At 35.6% G+C, this 23858-nt stretch overlaps 1 protein-coding gene across 1 annotated transcript; it reads left to right on the top strand.

Moving 5' to 3' along the window:
* The first annotated feature begins 5236 nt into the window (after positions 1–5236).
* Positions 5237–20110, top strand: LOC123869557 (acyl-CoA Delta-9 desaturase-like). The gene is made up of 7 exons (XM_045912540.1): positions 5237–5508; positions 15529–15863; positions 16595–16725; positions 17811–18022; positions 18346–18531; positions 19010–19179; positions 19951–20110. The coding sequence occupies exons 2-7, from the start codon at positions 15560–15562 to the stop codon at positions 20073–20075; spliced, it is 1128 nt and encodes a 375-aa protein (XP_045768496.1). The 5' UTR covers positions 5237–5508; positions 15529–15559; the 3' UTR covers positions 20076–20110.
* Positions 20111–23858: the final 3748 nt, after the last annotated feature.

Raw genomic sequence — 23858 nt, forward strand, 5'->3', positions numbered from 1 at the left:
CCTGGAATGCAAGCTATCTCTGTACCAAATTTCGTCAAAATGGTTAAATGGATGTGGGCTGTGAAAAGCTAGCAGATGAGCCTAGACTAGGAACTTCAGATTTTGATGTAGATTCTCTCTATCTTCTTCTACGGGTGCCTCTCAGACTAGAGAAGGTTGGCAGTCAACTTCATTATCTACCCCGTTCTATCCTTTGTGAGGCGAAACAGTTCGGCGGCACTTGCGATTCCCACGACCACTCTCGTATGTTGCGTCATCATCATCATCGACAACCGATAGACTTCCAATGCTGGCCACAGATCTCTTCTAGGGACTTCCACACTTCACAGTTTTGCGCCGCCTGTCCACTAATACCGTATTCACAAATCATTACTATTTCTCACAGTGCGCTCGAATGCACAGTGTAGGTCCGACCAATCAGATGACTGTGTCACGTCAATTTACATTGATCTGATTGGTGGAACCTACACTATGCGTTCGAGCGCACTGTGAGACCTCATAGTACTTAATGATTGTGAATACGGTCGTAAGTCTTGGATGTTGTATAACCACAGGAGTCAAGACATTTTCAGCGAGTGACACTTCTTCTTGCTTTCCCCATCATGATGAGTAGTATGAATTCGTACCTCTCGTGAGTGAATACGTGGTCCAGATACTCTCTATAACATAGTTAATTCAACGTGAACTATCGAATGTTCAGCTCCAAAGTAGGAAGTACCTAGGTACCTTGAATACATCTTTGTTAGCTGAACAAATATTGAACTGAAGTTTGTTTGAGAGGAAATAATATCTATGTAAGCAATTAAAATAATGACTTGCTTTGGCGGTAAAGGAAAACAGCGTAAGGAAACTTATCTAAGAGTTCTCTATAATTTTCTCAAAGGTAGGTAGGTATGTGAAGTCTGCCAATCTGCACTAGGCCAGCGTGGATTAGGACTATGACCACCCTTCTGATTCTGAGAGGATACCTGTGTTCAGTAAAGGGCCGGTGAATATAGGTAAGGTTTATACTTTATGGAATAACTAGCTTATGTCCCAGACTTCGTTTGCGTGGATATAGGTTTTTATTTAATCCCGTGGAGAGTCTCCATTGGTGTCTCATTGATTTTCCGGGATAAAAAGTAGCCTATGTGTATAATCAGGGTATTATCTATCTTCACCCCACAGTCAAATCCGTTCTGTGGTTTTTGCGTGAAAGAGTAACAAACATACACCACAAACTTTCGCCTTTATAGCGACTCTACTATACTAGCTCATGCCCGCGACTTCGTTCGCGTGGATGTAGGTTTTTTTAAAATCCCGTGATTTTCCGGGATAAAAAGTAGCTTTTGTGTTAATCCAGGGTATAATCTATCTCCATTCCAAATCCGTTCAGCCGATTTTCCGTGATTGAGTAACAAACATCCACACTTTTACATTTATAATATTAGTAGGATGTGAGATGTGATATGACTTATTATTTATCTTTATTGTATACTTACAAATCTTCGAGTAGAAGTACGGTAAGTACATGATGTTTGTATTATCAATTTCAAGTTAGTACATAGCAATTCCATGTCAATTTCACACTGATTTCACAGTTTAGCACTGCGATATTAGAAAATATTTGGTTTATATCTTCCATTAATACTTACATCGAAATTGCTGCGTAAATTAGCACTTCCGCCGCAACAAATAGGTACCTATTGGGGTTAAAGTACACATCGATGGGTTAAAGTAGGTATCAAATCGCCGTTTTGAAAATAATATACTTTATTAATCGAAGTAATAGGTATTTACCCTTTTCTATTTAGTACTTATACAGTTTTGGTATATCAAAGGCAAGGCCTTTTATTGGGATTATCCTATTGTATGTAGGTACATTTTTGACTGTCAATTATTAAGTTTGTGAGACAATTGAGTAATAAACTTAAATCTAAAGCTACGAGGGTTCGAAACGGGCACTGGTCTGAGAAGAGCCCACAAGCCAGGTGCTCTTTTTACTGTCACCATTTCACAATATCGCTTAGAACTTATTAGAACTATCAAAACAACACATTGCCAAGCTTTCGTATCATTTACAAATAATTATTCATCTCGAGAGAAAATCATAATTAATTATGCGGTTGCGATGTAACTCTGGAGATCTGACGTTACAAAGTCTATGAAGGCATTTTCTACCGGCTACCATTTTTTTCCTTGCAGGAATTTGTCCAACCGGAAAAAGTTGTAATCGGTTAGGACCAGGCGTGGCAAATACGGAGAATGATGTATAGTTTCTATCTGCAGTGTGAGGAACGCTTTATGGAGCAGTGTGACGCCTTGAGTTATCTTAGAGCAATAATGGCTATAAAAATGTTGCCGGCTGGTTTTTCGACCGAGCTTTTTTAACCGACTTCAAAAAAATCATAACCCTTCCTTTCGGCTTTGCCGTAGTCGGGTAAAAAAGGAGGAGGTTCTCAATTCGTCGGGATCCTTTTTTTTTATTAAATTGCAAGATAGTCTTGCGCTTGACGACAATCATGCTGAATAAAAACCGTCCAAATGTGATTCAGACTCGCACACCAAGGGTTCCTTAGTTTAGAATGCACAACTATAAAGCCCTTTCATAATATGATACCCTACTTGGTATAGTTATTTTACTTTGATAATGGAAAATACTAATTATTTATCTATACTAATATTATAAAGAGGAAACCTTTGTATTTTTGAATGTTTGTATTGAATAGGCTCAAAAACTACTGGACCGATTTCAAAATTTCTTTTACCATTACTTAGAGGGATTCTTCCGAATCCGTATAGGCTATATTTTATCCCGGAAAATAGATAGGATTTTTCGTGGTAGTGTCCACCCGTGCGAAGCCGGGGCGGGTCGCTAGTTATTAATAATTGTTCATTAACCCATTTTAATTTTTTTGTGATGTATCTAGGTTGGAGTGTGCTTGCTTAGAAGATGTCTAGTCACTCTTGTCTTGAATTTAGGTTGTATTTAGGTAGGTTATACGTGGCAGGAAACACGGATGACCGATAACAGGCATCATTGCATTGGTAAGCTGAGCAATTTTGTCTGCGTAAGTGATTGATCGCCAATTATATTCTTTGGACGCGACGAGCTATCGAGTCTATTATATTGTATTGAAATACATCGTGTTAATACTTGGGAGAGCCATCCCAAAGGCAGCAGGTACGTACTCTAAGTTGTTGTTCAACTCATAGAAAAAGAAAATTCAGTTTAATTATGTCGTTATTGATGCGATCTGTCAATAACCACACCACATAACCAAGGTTTAAATACGTCTACTTTCTAGAAGAGCTTTTTGCTACTCCGGCAAACGCTGGCCAGCGAATGGTTTATACTTGATAGACATTATAGTTGGAGTTGTAAAATCTGGTGGCGATAAAACGATAAAATGCGACATCAACCCACTTTCAACCCACTTGGCAGCAGATACCACCTACCTATAACGTGAGATACGTGACAGAACGTGAAAAGCTTGTCCCGGCCCGTCACAGATGGCGCCAGCGCAGTGTTTCTTCTAAAGTATTATGTAATGAAAAATACTACATCGAATTTATTTTGTGCTTCGGTCCTATGCGTAGGCTGACGCCGCGCCTTATTGACGCCGAGGTGACGCATCGTCGCTCTCCATGCGTAGCGCGTTCTGAAGTCACGTCCTAACATAGATCTAAAAAATATATTAGATGATAAGGTAGCCCTTGACTGATTTTATACCTGGTGTCAATCAACCTAACGTAACTTAACATGGATCTAAAGATAAAGTTGAAAACTAAAACCCGACGACGACCGTCTTAACAAGAGTGAATAGGCACCTTAGACCACATCCCGATGGCGTCCCATCTTAGACCACATCATCACTTTCCATCAGGTGTGATTGTGGTCAAGCGCTTGCCTAATAGGAAAAAGTAGTTTTATTGTCGCTTGGTATATTTTAATGTTGTACCTAGTATACATTTATATTCATGAACTCAGAATTTTCTCCTCTTTCATGGAGGCTCCAAAATTTGGGATGTCAAATTTTGGAGCCCCCGCTTTTTTGATGTACTAACATCCATGAGGTCAATTTCTTGTATAAAATATAGCCTGTGTCACCCGGAGCTTTACAATCAATTGACACCTGATTCATCAAAATCGGCTCAGTAGTTTAGGCGCTACGGTGGAACACACAGAATCTGGAAACATAATATCTACATACTTTCTTCCTTCCTTTTGGCTTCGCCGTAGTCGGGTAAAAACATATGAGTATCTTTTGTATTATAAAGTAGCCCTGGACTGTGATATTTGTCTGGTGTTAAATAAATGACAGTTCAGCGAGCTAACCTGGAAGGGGTGCGGCAGTTTTATTAAACCTATACCTTTTCCCCTTAATCGGTTTCCTTTGTAAATAAATTCTGTGAGCTGATTTCTTAAAGTTATATGTACTGCAGGCGTTATCAGCCGCATCATAATCACGTGTTCAACCCATTCGCCCGGTACGCTACTTACTGAACACGGGTTTTCCCTCAGAACGAGAAGGGTTTGGGTTATAGTCCGCCACGCTGGCCAAGTACAGATTAGCAGTCTTAACACAACTTTGAGAGCATTATGGAGAACTTTCAGACATGGTTTCCTCACGATGTTTTCCTTTACCGTTAAAGCAATTCATATTTATTTGCTCAAAACAGAGCAGCATCAGAATTAATCAGATGCTAAGATGCTAGTGACACTACTCCTCGCGATTCAGATCGGCCGCAGCAGTAAAATACCAGTGTTAAAATTTTTATAACAAAATTAAACGAATACACAGATAAACGCGGATTGCGACCTTGTTTTATACTAGCGTAGGTAGGTAGGTATATTTTAGAGAATCTGTTTTTAGATAGGTAACAACTGTTAGAACGAACGAACCTATGATAAAAAATGTATTAACAAACCAATATTATGCAATAGTGTCTGTTTGTCTGTCCATCTGTTATCTTTTCACTGCACAGAGATTGCTTGAATCCCAGAATTACATTGCTTTTTGTCGCAGAAAATCAAAGAGTTCCCACGGGATTTTTAAAAACGTAAAGTTAAGCGGATGAAATTGGGCATCATCTAGTTACAAATAGAAAAAGTTTCACCCGAGAAATATATCTTCGGAACAATATACCGCTGTACAGCTGTATCAAGACGTGTTAACTATCATAGCTATAGGTACACGATGTTTGGATAGCCCCGACCCCATCCCATGAGCGCTGCACGAGTCAACACCATCACAACAATACCAGTCCACCATAGAATGTCGCGCGCGCTGGTGTCGTTCGACCCACTGAACATTTAGGTCGCGATCTTTACCACCATGACCAATCTGTCCCGTAGTTTACCGCGAACGCTTTCGTGTTTTCGTACGTACTCTAAACAGTTGTGTAAACACTTCAATGACAAATAATTTATAAAAGATTTAAACAGATATTTCGTCAACTAGTGTATTTTAACAGTTTCGGCCTCTTTGAGTTTCGGTGTGCGTCAGGGGGTTCGTTAAGTTTCAGGTACCTATACGCGAGATTCTTTCGAGTTTTTCGTTTCATAATAATTTTCACGCATACTTTACTGAATAGGTACTAAAGCAGTTTTCGACTTTATTACATACTTACTTTTCTTTTAACTGTTTTTATTATAATCATGACTAGGTTTCAATTTGTTAATGATATTTTCATTTAAATAAACATTATTCTTTTGAAAATACACTGTTTCGAGATGGTTTTTCTGGCTACTCTTAATTGAATCTCAATCTACAATAACGTATGAGTATATGTTATTACTTTCTTTCGTAAGGTAGAGAGTGTTGATTTTAAAATTGAGCTTTGACGACACCACAATATAAAGTTTGTTTTACACATTTGTCAAATACCGCTGTCCACCTGTGATGAATTTTCGAAATTCTAATGTTTGTCTTCCTTTCAAAATAGAAAAACTTCAGTTAGTATTATAGAAAACTCTATATATATGTTTTCGTATATTATACTTATTTATATTGACTGATTTCTTTCATGACAAATCGTTTTCAAGACCATAATTTTATAATTAGATTATAATACATAACATTTTCGTGCGTTTAGACTTGAGATGCAGAGAAAAATGCTAGGTAGGTAATTGATATTAGGTTGAGAATATTTTATTTTATTGTAAAGGCTGGTAACGCATCGGTGGTTTCTCCGGTGTTGCAAATGTTCATGCGGCGGTAATCACTTAACATTAGGTGACCCCCGCCTGCTTGTTTGCTCGCAAATTTTTATTTAAAAAAAATCGTGGGCTTGAAAATGTTTTCCCAGCGATGTAATGTAAACTATATCTCCCTATTTACTTATTTTTACCGATATACGAGTACTTACCTACTCCTAGGAGGCTTTCGATATGTTTAGTAGCTATCCAAATAACGTAGACTTTACAAGCTTCTTTGAAACTTCAGGTTTTTCGTTTTTAGTGGCTGGTTGAATACATTGCTTTTTCTGACAAAAAAAGTTTTTTTAAAGGTTAATTAGGTAAATAACTAGCTGTCCCGCCCCGGCTTCACATGGTTGGCTTTCTGAAAATCTTTTCTTTTACATTATAGAGTGAACCTAGACCTACATGGCAAGTTTGAGCTGACTGTAATATGTCGTTATCATATTCAGGTCTGCTGTCTAGTGTCTGGTCTAGCGACTAGCGATAGCGCGGCTATAGCAACGCTCGAGGTACTTCGCAAGTTGATACTGAATATTAAGGTCAATGGTTTTTGTTTATTCAGATACAAGTTAGCCCTTGACTGCGATCTCACCTGGTAGTGAGTGATGATGCAGTCTGACATGGGAGTGGGCTTACCTGGAAGGTACATGACGTGCCATAAAAGCGATATTAATAATAATAATTATTAGGGTTCCGGCTACTATATTATATTATCTAGTTTTGGTACGATACCGCGTAAAAACCGTGTAAGGGTAACCACTATTTAACACTTTTATAGGTTAGCTAACTTCAATCATCCTTTACCTACCAACCCACCAATACAATCAATGACTAACTTGTTTCTAAGTAGGTAGTAGGTACCTACCTATTTGATAGCGAAATAGAAAATTCTTCATAGCAAAAATTACCAGTGGATGACACGTGGTGCGGCCTTGGGTGTGCGACTAGCTCTAAAATGATATCATCCTAGTGAGTACACAATAAATTATATCAATGTAAACGTGTACCTACCTACATTGTTCATTATTAAAGACAACATATTATGAGGTAATCTATACAATACGTAAGTAACTAATACATACATAAAACAGTACCTACAGATGACATCAAACCGGGGGATTTAGAATTTTAGAGCCTCAATAGCTCAACCGATAAAGGAGTGGACTGAAAAACCGAAAGGTCGACGGTTCAAACCCCGCCCGTTGCACTATTGTCGTACCTACTCCTAGCACAAGCCTGACGCTTAGTTGGAGAGGAAAGGGGAATATTAGTCATTTAACATGGCTAATATTCTTATTAAAAAAAAAAAGTCCGTGAAATTTTGCAGACATATTCTAGAAACTAATATCTGTGTCTGTGGTGTTTTAGATTTTTCTAAAAATATGTAAGTACTTAGTTTTTTTTTTTTTTTTAATTTTTTCGTGGAATTTATTCCTGGAGTAAATTCTACAGGAGCACTAAGGAACGGTTTTGAGAAATTCCAACAGGAATTTAACAAGTGTAAATTAAAAATTTATAACACCCCCGACAAGTGAAGGTAATAGAAAAGAGCTGATAGCTTTCAAACGGCTGAACCAATTTTCTTGGATTATAGCTAAGAACACTCTCGATCAAGCCACCTTTCAAACAAAAAAAAATTAATTAAATTCGGTTCATTACTTTAGGAGCTACGATGACACAGAAACACAGATCCACACGTCAAACTTATAACACCCCTCTTTTTGGGTCGGAGGTTAAAAATAATTCCACGCGAACCTAATCTCGGGAATAAGCTAGTGTTACATGTCGGTCAAAATATATTAAGGGACTCGAACAGTTTTATTAGATAAACGTTTTGTTGATCATACACTAACTACTTATGACAGCTCTTACAGCGACACCATCCGCGATTTTTCTATACCTACTAAACTGTTATAAAGCCATTTATTCACTGAGAAACAATATTGCGGCTGCTCACTTTCTACTGAACACCACTTAGGTAGGTACCTATTGTAAATGTTGAAGGAAACAATGTTTCAAAGATTTTGCTGTGCTTATCAGTCAGTTGTTTTAGTCAATAAATAATCCTAAGATTTCTGTTATTTTAAAAATCATTTTATCGTCCCTCACTTCGCCATGTTTATAAACGAGTGAAACACTCGTCCACACTCGCAAGTATCTGTTGTGATGCAAAGCACAGAAACATTGGATAAACCCTTACCGCAACAATTTCCATTTTTCAGATAAATAGGTATTATTGGTTTGGTTCAAAAACAGATTTTGTTTATACTTACCTAAATAATTGTTTCTCAGTGAGTACATAGCTTAAGACCAGGAACAAAATAATTATCTACAATTAATCTAAAATTAAAAGAACCTATCTAAAAGCCGAATTTTGACCCTCACAGATGATAATAATAAAATTATGCGTGATGGCACTTTAACTTTGGTTTTTTTCGCTCCGTAAATTTTCCCTTAAGGTACTTAGCAACGTTGTATTTTTGTTAAAAATTGTTTGGCCTTTTTTGACAATATATCGTTGATTATTTATTTATCAATTTTGGCAGTAAATTAACAAAGCGAAAACCTGAATCGTAATCCTAGTAGTCGAGTCATATACGAACACCGAATTACATACTTAATTGGTATTTTGACATCACAGCGTTTTTATGCACGAGAAAACCATCCATAATGTGATCAATGGAAGAAATCATGACCTTCACTAAGCAGAAATACAACACAGAGAGAGACTTATTTAACATTACACACCTATTTGTCCACGGACTATGAAGTCATGGTAGCTTGCTAGTTCATAATAACTGCGTCTTATAGGTTTATAGTAGGTAGGTATATACCTACTTTGACTTTTATCACCATGACCAAATGGGAACTCGTGTTTATCGATCGCGCTGTTTGCTGCTCTTTGATAAAGTCCTGCAAGTTTACAATACGTCGTAAATTTTACTGTTGGCTATCTTTTGCAGCTGGGTGTGTTCGTCATTCTTGTTACCTACGACTACTTTCATTTAAAACACTAGACTTCTTAATTTTCCGTATCAATATGGTGAAAAAGTCAGTGTAGAGTTCCGTTAATCATAGTTGTCCTTCATCTAAGTAGTTTTACGACTTCAATGATACAATGTGTTACATTTATAGTCGACTACATTACTCGTTAACTTGTAGGTAAGGTAAACTCTAAAAATTGATTTTTTATTCAAGATTTTATTTTACCACTTGGTTCACATATACTATGCGCATGCCAATTTACAGCTTCCTTGTAGGTACTAAATACTAATTAAGAGTCTCTGAGCTAAGAGACGGGTGGATATGGCAAAACTGTAAGTTCTTATTTACTACCCTCTAAAAATTGGATTTCTAATTCAATAGTTGGTTTTTCGTCAACGTTATACACCAACTACCAATATTTCAGGGTGTTAACTCATTTCGTCTACGAGCTAGAGACATATGTCTCTAGCTCGTAGACGAAATGAGTTCACATATGTGACACGCGGACAGACAGACTTACAGACAGCAGAGTGACATTAATATGACTCCGTTTTTGTCCTTTGGGTACGGAACCCTAAAAACGAACCCTGATAGTACAACTTTGTCTGTTGGTCAAACTAGATGGTTAGAAACTCATCACCAGGGTACCGAGTTACCCCGCGTCCTACCCGGGTAACTAAGAAAGTCACACCTCGAAGCCCGCACCGACAATTGGCCTTCATTTAGGCCAAGCGGAGAAGACCCACACAACACGTTTGGTAACAGGAGAACTTTATCACTGAAGCGAAATCTAACGTTCAATGCGGCATAGTATACGGACGGCTGGTATATAGGAAGCCTTACTACAAAAAAATTATTTATTTTGCGGCCTTACAATATTACGGAAGTCGGAAAATGAATAGGATAGAAAGATTTAAGAGATGGGTCCTTGAAAAAAAATCACATTTTCCCATTAGTTATATTATGTTCCAAGTCGCAAAAGTTTTATCGCAGAAAAAATAAAAGACGTTAACCGAAAGTCGATGAGTTTCCACGCCTTTTCCGTGGTTCTTCAATTTTAACAACGCGTTAGATTACCTAATCTATGCCACCATGCGTTTAAATTGTGAAGACCATCTTCACATTTCGTACGCGACTTAGGTTTCTAAAAATTTAGTGAATAGGTAATCTCTCATTCTTGGGAGGAAAAGTAGCCTATATCACTCTCCAGGTTTTTAACAATGTATAGGTGGGCTCGCACTCGAAGGATTCCGTACCATCGGATAAGAAATAACGCTTTTTGTTTACTGGCAGACATCGATGTGATCCTTTCTCTATTTCGTTCCTTTCTCCGGTTCCTTTTGTTCTCCGGAGTTAGGGAACCCTAAAAGTTAAGTTGATTCGTTACCTACTCCGTTGGAACGTGATTGAAAGGCAAACAACAACAACACACTTTCGCATTTATAATATTAATAAAAGTATTGATACTAGTTAGTAGTGCAATAGTGATTAGTAATTTTAAACTTCTTATTGAGAGTTTTATTGTTCAGATATTTTTTTAAAATTTTGAAGGTTTCTGTAAACATGTGGCTACATGCAGAGTGCATGAGGCCAGGGGAGTGCATCCTCCGGGATGAGCCCACTGGGCGTCGCGCAAGAGAGGCACCGACGCACGTTCGTAAGAGTTCCCGGAACCTCTTAATATGCGCTGAGGGTGGCCACCGAAAAGGTTTTAGTGGGTAGAAATCCCACACAACCCGATCTCTTCTGAAAAAGATTGGGTATCTTGAAAAGATTCCCCGCCTGTCAATAAAAAAAAAGATTTCTTTAAACATAATTATCGTAAAATACCAGAAAAATATGAAATATTTTGTTCCATAGATTCCTACAAGAGTTACGAAGTAAATAGCCGATGCACGATGGTCTTTATATTTGAAACGCATTGTACGATTGATTCGCTAGAAAAGCTAAGTAGATAGGATACTCGTAGTAGAGCGACGTGGAACTATTTTTTGGGGACGCTAATGTTCTACGAGAATGTTCGCTATTGAATGATTCTTGCTGGAAATAATAGCTCCCATTTTTTTGCGTAATTTGAAATTTCATTTATAAAATGTAAGCATCATAAAATGGAATACATAGTAGGTATTGATACAATATTGCCTACTTAGCTAGTTTTGGTAGGAGTTTTCTTTAAATTAAATAGGGATTAAATTACCTAGAAATGCCAAGTAGAGTGATAGGATAGTATAGTGATAAGGCAGTTCCTTTTGTAGCTATATCGAGAAGCACATTCGCCAAGCGAATAATCTCTGTAAATAAAGATAAAAAACCCAACTCACATAAAACTGTCATTTATTGGCTCTCACTATTTATCACATGCTTCGATGATGAAGGAAACCATCGTGAGAAAACCTGCATGACTGAAAGTTCTCCATAATTTTCTCCATATTGTTCTCAAAGGTGTGAAAACAGGAAGCAGTGGTGAAGAGAAGAAAGAAAGTAATACAGATATGTCCATGGATGAGTGTGATGATGAAAACAAAGGCAATGAGAAGAACAAATTCGAGAGGAAAAAAGGTAGCATAAATTATATGAAATTAATTCAAAAATTGAAAGAGATATATTTGTCGGACTGCACTTTCGAAGAAAAGATTAAAGCATTTATTGGTTTTGTTATTGAGGAGATTATGAAGTATATTTCGGTTTGGTTTGGGGATAATGACATCTGGCACATGGCTGCTTTCTAAATCAAATTATGGGTAGTGAGAAAGACTTATTTTGTTAGATTAAGAATTTTGTTGTATTGTTGTATTTAATTAGATTATAATAGGGCTGACATGTACTTTTAAATGTATCAAAGCCCTTAAATAAATAAAGAAAAAAAAAAAAAAAAAAAGGTGTGTGAAATCTGCCAATACGCACTTAGCCAGCGTGGTGGACTAAGTAGGTAGGTAAATTCCCATTCTGAGATGAGACCGGTTCTCAGTAGTAGGCCGGTAAAGGGTTGATCGTGATGAATCATTTCGTAAACTGTAGTTTTTTTAAAACTGTTTAAAATCTCATAATGATTCTCAAATACTCATTCAACGAGATACTTTTTGCATTATTTTTTTCAAAATTTAAATATTTCTGTATATAATAGCTGTGACAACGAACAGTCGATCTGAACGAAACTAATTAGGGTTCCTTGTTGCACTATACCTAGTACTTTAAAAGTAGTATGCCACACCTGGTGTAATCGCAAGTAACTTAGTGATTAATTTTTCGTAGATTTTCATCGTTATCTTTATCTTTGTTTACATAGATATTACTAAGGAATTGGAGCTTACAGTTTTCAATGTGATATTCTTATCAGAAGGTGCATAAAATAAGTGTTATCATCACTGATAGTGATGATATAATATTTTATGCAGCTGCTCTCTATAAGTAATGTATATACATACCTACAGTAATATGTATATTTTATTACTAGCTTATACCCTTATTATTTGGATACCCCTTCATATAAAGTATTTAAATTTTTCTTTTAGACGTCACATCTCCGGCCACCCTGTACAAATAATATTAGGTACACATAGCCACAACAGGTGTTGTGGCTATGGGTAGTAAATTTTATTAATCTTTTATCAAATCTATATACTTTATGAGCTGTGCGTATGACTCACAACAATTGAATACCTATAGAAAATATATTTTATAGTAAACATACCTATGTATCAGAATATTTTATTTTCCTTATGCATAGACGTAACAAAAATACAATAACTTGCTTATCTGGAATCCTATGTACGCATTAATTCTGATAAGTTAAAACTCGCTTGTTTGTTAAATATAATACCCCATAAAAAATCTCATAATTCTTGTCATAAACATTTCACCTTTTCAAGATAATCGGTTGAATAGGTAGTAACATGTAAAATCATAATACATAATTATATCAGATATTCATATTATTATATATGCTTATTTATTTTTCTACAAGTTGTTTTAATTATAATATTACAAAAAAAACTTATAGCTAGCCTTATCTAATTATTTATTATCAGTACCCATATGTCTACAAAGTACAAACTAAACTACATACCTATTATTATGAAAATACTTCACACTTCAGCTGTTTACTTTGTGCGCACCTAACTCCTTTGAAATGAGCTAGGTAGCTAGCTAGGAACCTAAAAAATGTTTCTTTTGATAGTTTTTCGTTCATCTATCATTTGCTAGAAATAACACCCACCTGATATTGAACCATTAGATTACCTAAAAACCGCACGTTTTATCAACAGTAACACGGTCTACCTAGTTGCTGAAAAAGAAACTTGAAGAAAAATTGTTCCTTTCAATTTGAAAAAAAAAAAGGCTTTCGTATAGGATTAATAATCAAGTAAAAAAAGTTTGTTGGCTGAAGCATATTATAGTTGGCATCGAAATAAATAAATCATTAATCAATGTACGATTATCTGTAATCTCTCGAATTTACTTATAAATAAAATATTAATTATGCTGCCACCATTAACCATAATGTATTCATGTTTCGTGACTATCTACCATTACTTCTTCCACTTACACGATTAAAAAGTAACTACTGAATATATGTTCTATTGTAATGACTTTTTGACTGCCCCATGATTGCTCTAATTCCTTAAATGCAGACCATGACGTCCCAACTTCGAGGCCTGGGTTGAGCCAAAAAGCTATTTGCCATACCTCTTCCACGCTTCAATCTTAGACTGCATCATCACTTACCACCAGGTGAGATTGCAGTCAAGAGCTAATTTGTATCTGAATATTTAAAAAAAAGTTATTGGCGTCAGCACACAGTGCCTTGGAGAGCACGTAAAAATGTTGTTCTTGCATCTGATCATTCTCCGTCCGTGTCATATTATAGCCGACCCGTTGGACTATAAGAGTGAACCTGTGCAAAATAATATTATCTCCCTAGTTGGCTCGTCTCCGTTTAGATTCGTTGCCTTGGCCAAAATCCGATTAAGAGAACAATTAACTGAGAAGCTGGTAAACAAAATGATTTACTTACATAGTTACACTTCTGATCAAAATACTTTTTCATTATTAATCCGGACATTTTCGACCCAGTGAATACAAATCTGAACTCGTTCCAAGCAAAACTACCTAAAACTGTAGGGTACTGAAATTGAGACAAAAGTTCATGATTCCAAGCACTGAATACAAACTTTGAACTCATTGTGGAAACTGTGCTAAAAAGTCTAAAGAGGGGTCTCTCCGTCACTCGCTCCATACAAACGTAGTTCCAATTTCATTTGAATACTAAGCAACCAAAGTCCATGAAATTTTTCAGACATATTCTAGAAACTAATATCTATGCCTGTGGTTTTCCAGATTTCTGTTAAAATACTCGGTTTCAAAGTTACGCGGTCTTAAAAATTCACATACAAATCTTTGAGCTCCTGTAATTTTGAAACTACATATTTTTAGAAAAATCTAAAACACCACAGGCACAGATATTAGTTTCTAGAATATGTCTGCAAAATTTCATGGACTTTGGTTGCTTAATATTCAAATGAAATTGGAACTACGATTGTTTGGAGTAAGTGACGGAGCCCTGTTACTATTACTTCAGTTTTTGGTCCTTCCTGTAAAATTTAATTCCGTGCAATATACCGTTTTGTTCGCTAGTCTAATTTTTTTTAACTGTATCAATAAATTGGATACTATAGAAAAGATTAGGTAGGTAAATATATGCGACTGAAATTAACTGGAAATGACCACAGCATGCATGAAAGAGAGGCTCTAAAAGCTACTAAATAATTGAAAACAAATGCTTACAAAAATGTCCGTAATAATTATAATTGAGATTTTATTATTTGTGCATACTATGCACCTAGTTACTCTGTTGAATAATTGTGATAAGTAGAAAAGTAAGTTGTTTTAGTAGTGCTAGTGCCCAGAAATGGGAAGCGTTTTAGCATCCGCACATTAATATAACACTGGGAAATCCCCTTATTCAGTCAAGATTTTCCGTCCAAAAATAATAGAGCAAAATGATTTTCCTGTCGTAATAATCTATTTATATAAGAAGGTACAATGAACAAGTGCGATAAAGTAGTGACACATATTCTTCACATAAATTCGTAATTCCACGTAGCCTTATCGAAACTCATCAATGAATACAATCTCGTTGAAAAATCAGATAAATTATTTAAACTGATGCTATAGTTTTTAACGTGCATGCGTGCATTACTACATTAGCCATACGCTAGACATCTCATGTCAAGTTAGATAATGTGTAGATATTTTGACTTTTCTCCTTGGTACCTATTCAGTCAAAGATAATGAGTGGGTAAATAAAGACAATAATACGCTAAACGATGCAAATAATTCAAATTGTGTGTTCTCTTCAGGTTGTTAGGACATATTAATTTATTCAGAAAGATGGCACCGGCGCTACAGAACGTTGATACTCTACTCGATTCAGATTCACAAATTAAAATTAAAAGACTATTAGACGATGGTTCTAAACTTCATAATGTTAATAATAATACAGTTCTAAAACAATATGTGAATGATAAAGTAAGTGATGATATGGACTTCGATATAGTTAAATATGAAACTATGGAATTTAAAGCACAAATAAGATGGCCAGACTTAATAGTACAAGTGCTATTACACACTGTATCAATCTACGGGTTCTACCTCATGTTAACCAATAGAGTGAATTTCCTGACTACACTTTTTGGTAAGTAATCAAAATATTACGTTTTCATTATGTATGTGAATAATATGCAACGTGCCGAATTAAGCTTAACGTTATAGTGAATAGGTGAGTAGTTATAGCTAAGCACTTAGCCCTAAACAAAGTAAATAACAATTTAGCAAATGGAAAAATGTGTATACAATAGCGTCGCAATGGGTCTCATAAAACTTACTAGTTTATTTACCCAATACCGTGGTTGAGGAGAGGGTGTGTTCAGTTCACTAATAATAATAATTGAATGGAAAATTACTTGATGTAATGAATTTTACAAGTGTAAATTAATAATTTATTTATTAAACCCCCGACAACTGTAACATGAAAAACTTTTACTTTAAAAAAGCTTTTTCACATTTTTAACACTTTTCATATTTTTCACATTTTTTTTAGGTTTAAGACATTTATTGTTCAGTAAAGGAATTTCCACTTAAACGGAACTTATTGAGATAACCTTCTCGAGCCAAGCCAGGGTAGACCAACGATGTAGTTCGTAATACATATCTATGTTCGTAATACATATTACCTATTATGTATTTTGTTCTCGAGTCTATTGGGGTGAATTTGGGCCATGCCTGGATACGTAGGTACTATAATTGTCAAAGCCTCAAGTACCTAAATCCTTTTTATTAAATATTTATGAGTTGGTCGTTTTGTATTTTATACGTAAGAGTAAAATAAATTGTATGCAATTAATATTTAATTTTCACATGTTGCAGCATTCGCCACAATATACACGTCGGGTTTCGGCATAACTGCAGGTGTTCACAGACTGTGGTCGCACAGAGCCTACAGGGCCCGGCTGCCTCTGAAAGTTCTGCTTGCCCTACTCTTTACAGTTACAGGACAAGTAAGTTTTTAATTATAAAATACTAGATGAATCCTTGTCTTGGCTTGTCCACGTGAATTTCAACTTTTCAAGTAGGTAACCCAAAGATGCCCACAAAATGTATTAATTTGAAAAGAGCAACTGCAGAGTTTCTTGCCAAATCTGCTCTTCTCAGTAAATTCTCCGTTTCGAATCGATGGTAGAGCCACAGACGTAGCCTAAGAGACATTAGTTTTTCATTTTCATTTTTTTAAATTATGTGGGAACTTTTGGGAATAAAGTAGCCTATGTCCGTCCTCGGGAAACAAGATATCAGACATATTCAGTACGGTTCAGATTATAATATTTAAAGTTTGTGATATAAACCATCAGCTTATTTTATCGAGTGCCTAAAACTTAGATAAAAATTTAAATTTTAGCCACAACCCACAAGCTCCATGTTAAATGAAAGTATAGCTCAGATACCTACGTCGTGATGAGGGTCAATTACTTGAATTGACCCGTCATGGCTGTTTGTGTTGTAATAATTTATCTACGCATCGACTTGTAAATGGGAGCAATATTTGAAATAGGTACTCGTATGTTACTGTGTTGAATTTACTACACGTTAAGAGCCTTGAGCATATTGAGAAAGTATTATTCAACATAATATTACTTTCTCAGTATAAGTAGTTTTATATGATAAAGCAAGGTTCTTTTAGCACGTGCTCAACATATTAATACGGAAAATATATACTAAGTATTATTATAGTTGTGCAGAATGTATAAGATTTCTGTATAGTACACAAATGAAACATTTTTTGAATAATAGGTATTAGGCTTATAGTGAATTTATGTAAGTACATAAAGAAAAAAACCCCAATTAACAGTTTTATTTTATTCAATGATAATATCATAATATTATTATTACCTGGTAGACATCGATGAGCCGACGACGCAGTTTGTTAGAAATGCATAGAACTGTATTCGGCTCCTACGCAGCATCGTACCGCGCAATCGTATCGATAAACTAAACTCAAACTCAAATCATTTATTCAAAGTAGATCCTATTGTACTCATTTTGATGGTCAGAATATTTTGAATTTATTTTTTTTGATTTTTTTCAGAGGGACATCTACACTTGGGCCTTGGACCACAGAGTGCACCACAAGTATTCAGAGACAGTCGCGGACCCACATGACATCAACAGAGGGTTTTGGTTTGCCCACGTCGGTTGGCTGGTCCTGACACCACACCCTGCTGTGGAAGACCGAAGAATTGCTCTGCGAAAAACCTCATTAGACCTTACGCATGATCCTGTTGTACGGTTTCAAAAAAAGTAAGTTCCAATGATCATCGGTTCTAAACCTGGTGGCTCTTTCAAAATCAATGTTTCTAAAACTAGAAGAGAAGAGACACTTGTCAAAACAGTCTTCTGTTATTTGTACCAAACTTTAGTGTTAGCACCTAGTTTTGTGCGTAGCCTTACTCTTAAACAATATTGCAGATATTCTTTATTTTTAGTTTTTGGCTCTTTTTGTATTTTTTAGTGCTTTATTTTTATGATTCTGAACAGTGTTTACCAATATCTCGCAAATAATTTCATTCGAGCAAAGATTTTAAAATCAAAGCTAAAAAATAATTAAAATTTACTGTTTGCAGGTTCTTCATTCCTTTATTTTTGCTACTTAACGTGATATTACCAGTGGCAATCCCCATCTACTTTTGGGAAGAAACACTACTGAACAGTTTCGTTGTGAGCTTCGTCACGAGGTTCACCATCACGCTGAACATCGCTTTCTGCGTAAACAGCTTCGCACATGTATGGGGCAACAAGCCTTATGATAGGTATGTACTGTATACATCACAAATTATTATGAAATAAAGTAAAAATACAACGCGTAGGTAGGCACTCCACTCCACGCTAGGCGTATTGACTTAGCCGTGGCACACATATTACCTATCCTAAACAAGCCCTTTAGTCAATAGTCTATCTAGTTAAATATACAATCTTTTGCTACGTTTCACGGTAGGTTTTAAGTAACTTTTCACACTTACAATCTTAAGTGCGAAAATTTATTTTCTGTGAAAACCACTTGTGAAATATCAGCGCTATTGTATTTGATCATTTAGTTAACTTAATGTAGCAAAAATTGTAAGTCGACAAATCACTGTGAAGAAAAATAATAATTTCACCGAATGAAAATGATTTCAAAGTAGCAATAATGCCCATCTCTGGCGTTTGCCTAAATGACCCACGAGGTAATACGCGCAAAAAAACGCTAGTCTGAAATTACCCTAATTGTATTGAATTTTCGCTCAACAGGTTCGTAAAATCCGTCGAAAACAAGCTAGTAAGCTTAGCAGCACTTGGGGAGGGCTGGCATAATTACCACCACGTGTTCCCGTGGGATTACCGGACCTCTGAGCTCGGAAGACTCAACTTATCCACTGCGTTCATCGACCTCTTCGCCAAGATTGGATGGGCTTATGACTGTAAGAAACATTCTTCAAAGTTTAAAATTTTAATTAAATCTTTAGCAAGTTGAAATTGCTATACTTCCTTTATAGACTTTCCATTTTAACCTATTAAAGCTGAACTAAACGAAACTGATTAATTATTGTCTATCTGTAATCGGTCGATAAGTTACGCAACGTTGTTATTTGTCCAAAAAACCATGCAATCGAATCGAAAACTTGCCATTACATGGTAAGTGTAGTGATACTAAAATGAATTGTAATTTCTATGCTAACCTGCATTTGAGCAAATAAATAAATGATTGATTGATTGATTGAACCCCCTCCATTTTTCGTCAAAGTTGGTTAAAAGTTCGATCTTTGTGTGTAATTAAAAATATCTATTTTTTATTCAATTATATTAGGTAAATTTTATTATATCAACGGATTACTTACAGATTTCGGTAAAAAACATTTTTCGCAGAGAATCAATCCTTTTGTAGCTAGAATGGGGCCAAAATTAAAATAAAACTTTACCATTAGGTACAGTTTTTATACCAAATTATATACTACTATAATAATTTCATACAAATATAGTTTACCAAATTATAGAGAGAGAGCCAGCGCGTGCCAGAACTTTGTTATTTTATAAAAGCCGAAAGTTTCTTCGTATATTGTCCCCAACACGCAACGCATTTTTTGTACTTTATAAATTAGGATGTATAGAAGTCAAGGACAAATATATCAAGTACCTACTTATGACTTGTCTATTCTTGAAGAGTAGTAAAGTTTTAATTGTTTACTTTTCAGTAAAAGCTGCGACGAACTTGATGATTGTCAACAGAGCGAAGCGCAGTGGCGACGGCAGTCTGGGGGAGTCGGAGGAACCTGAGCCATCTTCAACTTCAGATTACGACAATGGGATTAGAAACTAATTTCGTTTGAAAAATAATATGACTAATATAGGCTACGGTCTCAGTACTCCTTCTTTCCCGAAAACTCGTCGCAAAGGTTCATTACGCACTGCAGTGCATCCAATCTGAATCTAAGAATTCTCGAATCTGAGGAACCGTGTAGTATTTATACGAAGCGTTGCGCACTAGATCCGAATTTTGTTAGGAGAATAATATTCTCCACGATTCAGATCAGCCGCAACAATTGGAATTACATATTACCTTCGATTGCACTGCATCCGATCTGAATCCGAGCCCTCATGCTAGTGATGCAAGCAGTATCTGTCGAAACGGACGCAATGATCGAATCCGACATTCGGAGTCCATTCGAGTTTTCTAGATCTAAATTTTCGCGTATTCAAATCGGATGTACCGACGGAAAAATAAACAATGCCCTTTGGGAAGTATTTTTAGGGTTCCGTACCTCAAAAGGAAAAACGGTACCCTTATAAGATTACTTTGTTGTCTGTCTGTCCGTCTGTCCATCTGTCGTGTCTGTCAAAAATACCTACAGGGTACTTCCCGTTGACCTAGAATCATGAAATCTGTCAGGTAGGTAACTCTTGTAGCACAAGTAAAGGCAAAAACCCGAAAACCGTGTTTTTGTAGTTACACCACGAAAAAAAAAATATTAAAATGTGTTTCAATTTTCAAAATAAGATAACTATACCAAGTGAGATATCATATGAAAGGGTTTGACCTGTACATTCTAAAACAGATTTTCATTTATTTTTATGTTTAATAGTTTTTGATTTATTGTGCAAAATGTCGAAAAAAATACCCGGGTACAGAACCCTCTGTGCGCGTGTCTGACTCGCACTTGGCCGGTTTTTTATCCGTTAAAATAGTTCGACAAGAAAAAATTGGGCCCATATTTTTATATTTAATTTTTAAGTAAGTATCTAAGTGTTTATTTTCCACAATCCATCGGTAAATGCTAAATGTCTAATATTGTAAATACGAGAGTGTGTCTCTGTATATCTGTCTGTTGGCTTATCACGGCCCATCCGTCCCATAATCGACCTTGACGAAGGTACAGAGAAAGCTTGCATCCCGGAAAAGAATTCACATAAGTAAGCTACTTTCTAATCCGGTTCGATGGGAATTTTTAAAACCTAAATCAACGAAGTCGGGCGGTCATCATCTTGTATTTTATAATATTACTAAATACAATATAAATTAATGCTATGTGGACCTAGCGAACAAAATGGCGTAGTTACACTACCTACTTCTAATTTAAAAAAAAAAAAATTATCCGGACGTTTTTGGGCCGCTAAATAAAATTAATCTGAACTGGTTTAAAACTGTGCTATAGATACAATAAATTATAGTAAAGTTTCAACATCCTCCTCTGTAAAAATATATCATGCAATTTCACTGTTATGATCGCTAGGTCCTCAATTAATACCTCAATTAGTACCTTAGGTTTGTTGTTATTGTTTTAAAAATGTTTGGTTAGATAGGTTATTTGGTTACTGCATATACATCTTATTTTTATTTAAGGGTTATTGGACACATACCAGTATTGGACCCAGATAGATAGAGCAAGTACAAAAATAGATAATAGTATCAAGTATAAGATAACAAATGAAGATTTTTATTTATTTTTTTATATAGTAATAGGCATCTGTTAATTTTAAAAAATATAAGAAAATTACGATCCATCCACCAATCCCTTGCTGTACAAAGCCAGCCAATCGATTTTATTACATTTTGTCACAACTAAGACTAAAGCCATGGATGGACAGGTATAAAATATATTCCAAGTATTTTAATTTGCGCGGTTGCAAGACGAGATCGGCGAAAATGTAAAAAAATCTGGAAACTTGTGAATCTTGTGATGAAATCACAGGTAAATGCTGTAAATTTCAAGAAGGTAAAATTTCTAAAAATCATATTTTTTTTGCAAAAGGATGTTTTGGACGATCAGGGTTGGAATAATCAGTTTAAAAAATATATGAACCTTTTTGCGTAATGTTTACGTTTAAAACTGTTTTTATGTATTATGTTTGTATATATGTATACGTATGTATGTATGTTTGTATCCAGTTTCTGTGTGCTCCACCGTCTAAACTATTTCGATGAATGAGGTGTCAATTGATTCGTTGTAAAGGTCCGGGTGACATAGGCTATATTTTATATGAAAAAAATTACATAACTGATGTTACATAAAAAAAAGTGGAGGGCTCCAAAAAAATTCTTTTGCTATTGTATCGAGTGGGATGTCAAATGAAAGAGGAGAAAATTTTGAGCTCATGATTATAAATGTTAACAACATTAAAATATACCAAGCGACAGAAAAACAATTTGACTCTAATATTTCAGCGTAGGTATATTAAGACGATCGCAGTCGGGTTTTAGTTTTGAACTTTATCTTGTTGTATAGAAATGTATGGAGAGAATTTGAGATTCAAAACGAATAAATCGTGCGATGTAATAAGAATAAGATAAGTAGGCTATAATATACCTAATGGCGTCTATCGTGAGCTGCCCTCGCGCGTCGTGGATACACCGCAAAGAAGAGTATTATACTAAATCTTAGCCTCTAAGGCGCTTTACAGATGGAGCAACTATTGCAACAACTGGCAACTGGCAAACCAGCTGTTTACATTTATTATAATATCTTAATGGAACTGCGTAGGTACACCTAGCAATTCGAGTTGCGAGTTCCGGTGATCGACAACAGTTATCAGTTTCTGCAATTGATGATATGAATGAATTTGTATGGGCTCTACCTAAATAATGTGTCGTTGTTGACGTCGTCGACCGCGACCTAATAGAATGAGAACAAGTGCTGATTCTTCGACATCCATCACACTATACGTTGATTAAGCAACTCAGCTATCAAAGTTGCTCACAGATTGCCATAAAATTGCGGCAACCGTAAACCGAGCTATTTGGTTGTAGCAACTGGCAACTTTTAAAAGAAACTTGTAAAAAGTTAATAGTTCTTTAACTGAAGTTACTCCAACTGTAAAGCGCCTAAGTCTAGCTCTAGTAATAGTTCTAGATCATCGATGTATAAGGATAAGTCATTCCCATATAAATCCGTTTACAAAAATGAGCCTATAAAAAAAAAAATATTACGTCATTGAACTCGTCAGTGAATTTGACGCGAGCGTCAACTCTCTATTATTAAAAAGAACAAGGATGGAATGGAGCTGTTTTGTGCAATATTTCGTCAATTTTTTTTTGCGTTAAAAATATTATTAGTGCAGATATGAGCATGTAATGAATCTAACAAAGAATTTTCACAAATAATATGTAATAATATAAACCATAACCAAAAAAACTTCTGTAGTACGGAACCCTCTATCAATGCGGCAGCTTCGCCGTTGCGAATGCGGATGCCCGCAAAATCGCTAAAATATAGCTACGTCATACGTACGACGTATACATACAAAATACACACATCGTTAAATAGTTAAACACATACATAAACATACATAGTTAAATACATAAAAAATACATATAAGCATGTATACACTCAAACATACATATATAGTTTTCGCGACTTGCAACATCCGCATCCGCGTGACTATCCGCATTGATTATTATTATTGTAGATGCAGATGTGGATGCCCAAATCAATGCGTAACCTTCACAATTGCGGGTGAGGATGCGAATATCGGAAACATTGCTAGTCTACTAGTACAAATATACATACATAGTAAAACAGTTAATTATATACAAACATACATAGTTAAATACTTACAAACATACAATCATAGTTAAATATATTCATGATCATAAGTAGTCTGTCAT

Source organism: Maniola jurtina, chromosome 11 (assembly GCF_905333055.1).
Source record: "Maniola jurtina chromosome 11, ilManJurt1.1, whole genome shotgun sequence".
NCBI lineage: Eukaryota > Metazoa > Arthropoda > Insecta > Lepidoptera > Nymphalidae > Maniola > Maniola jurtina.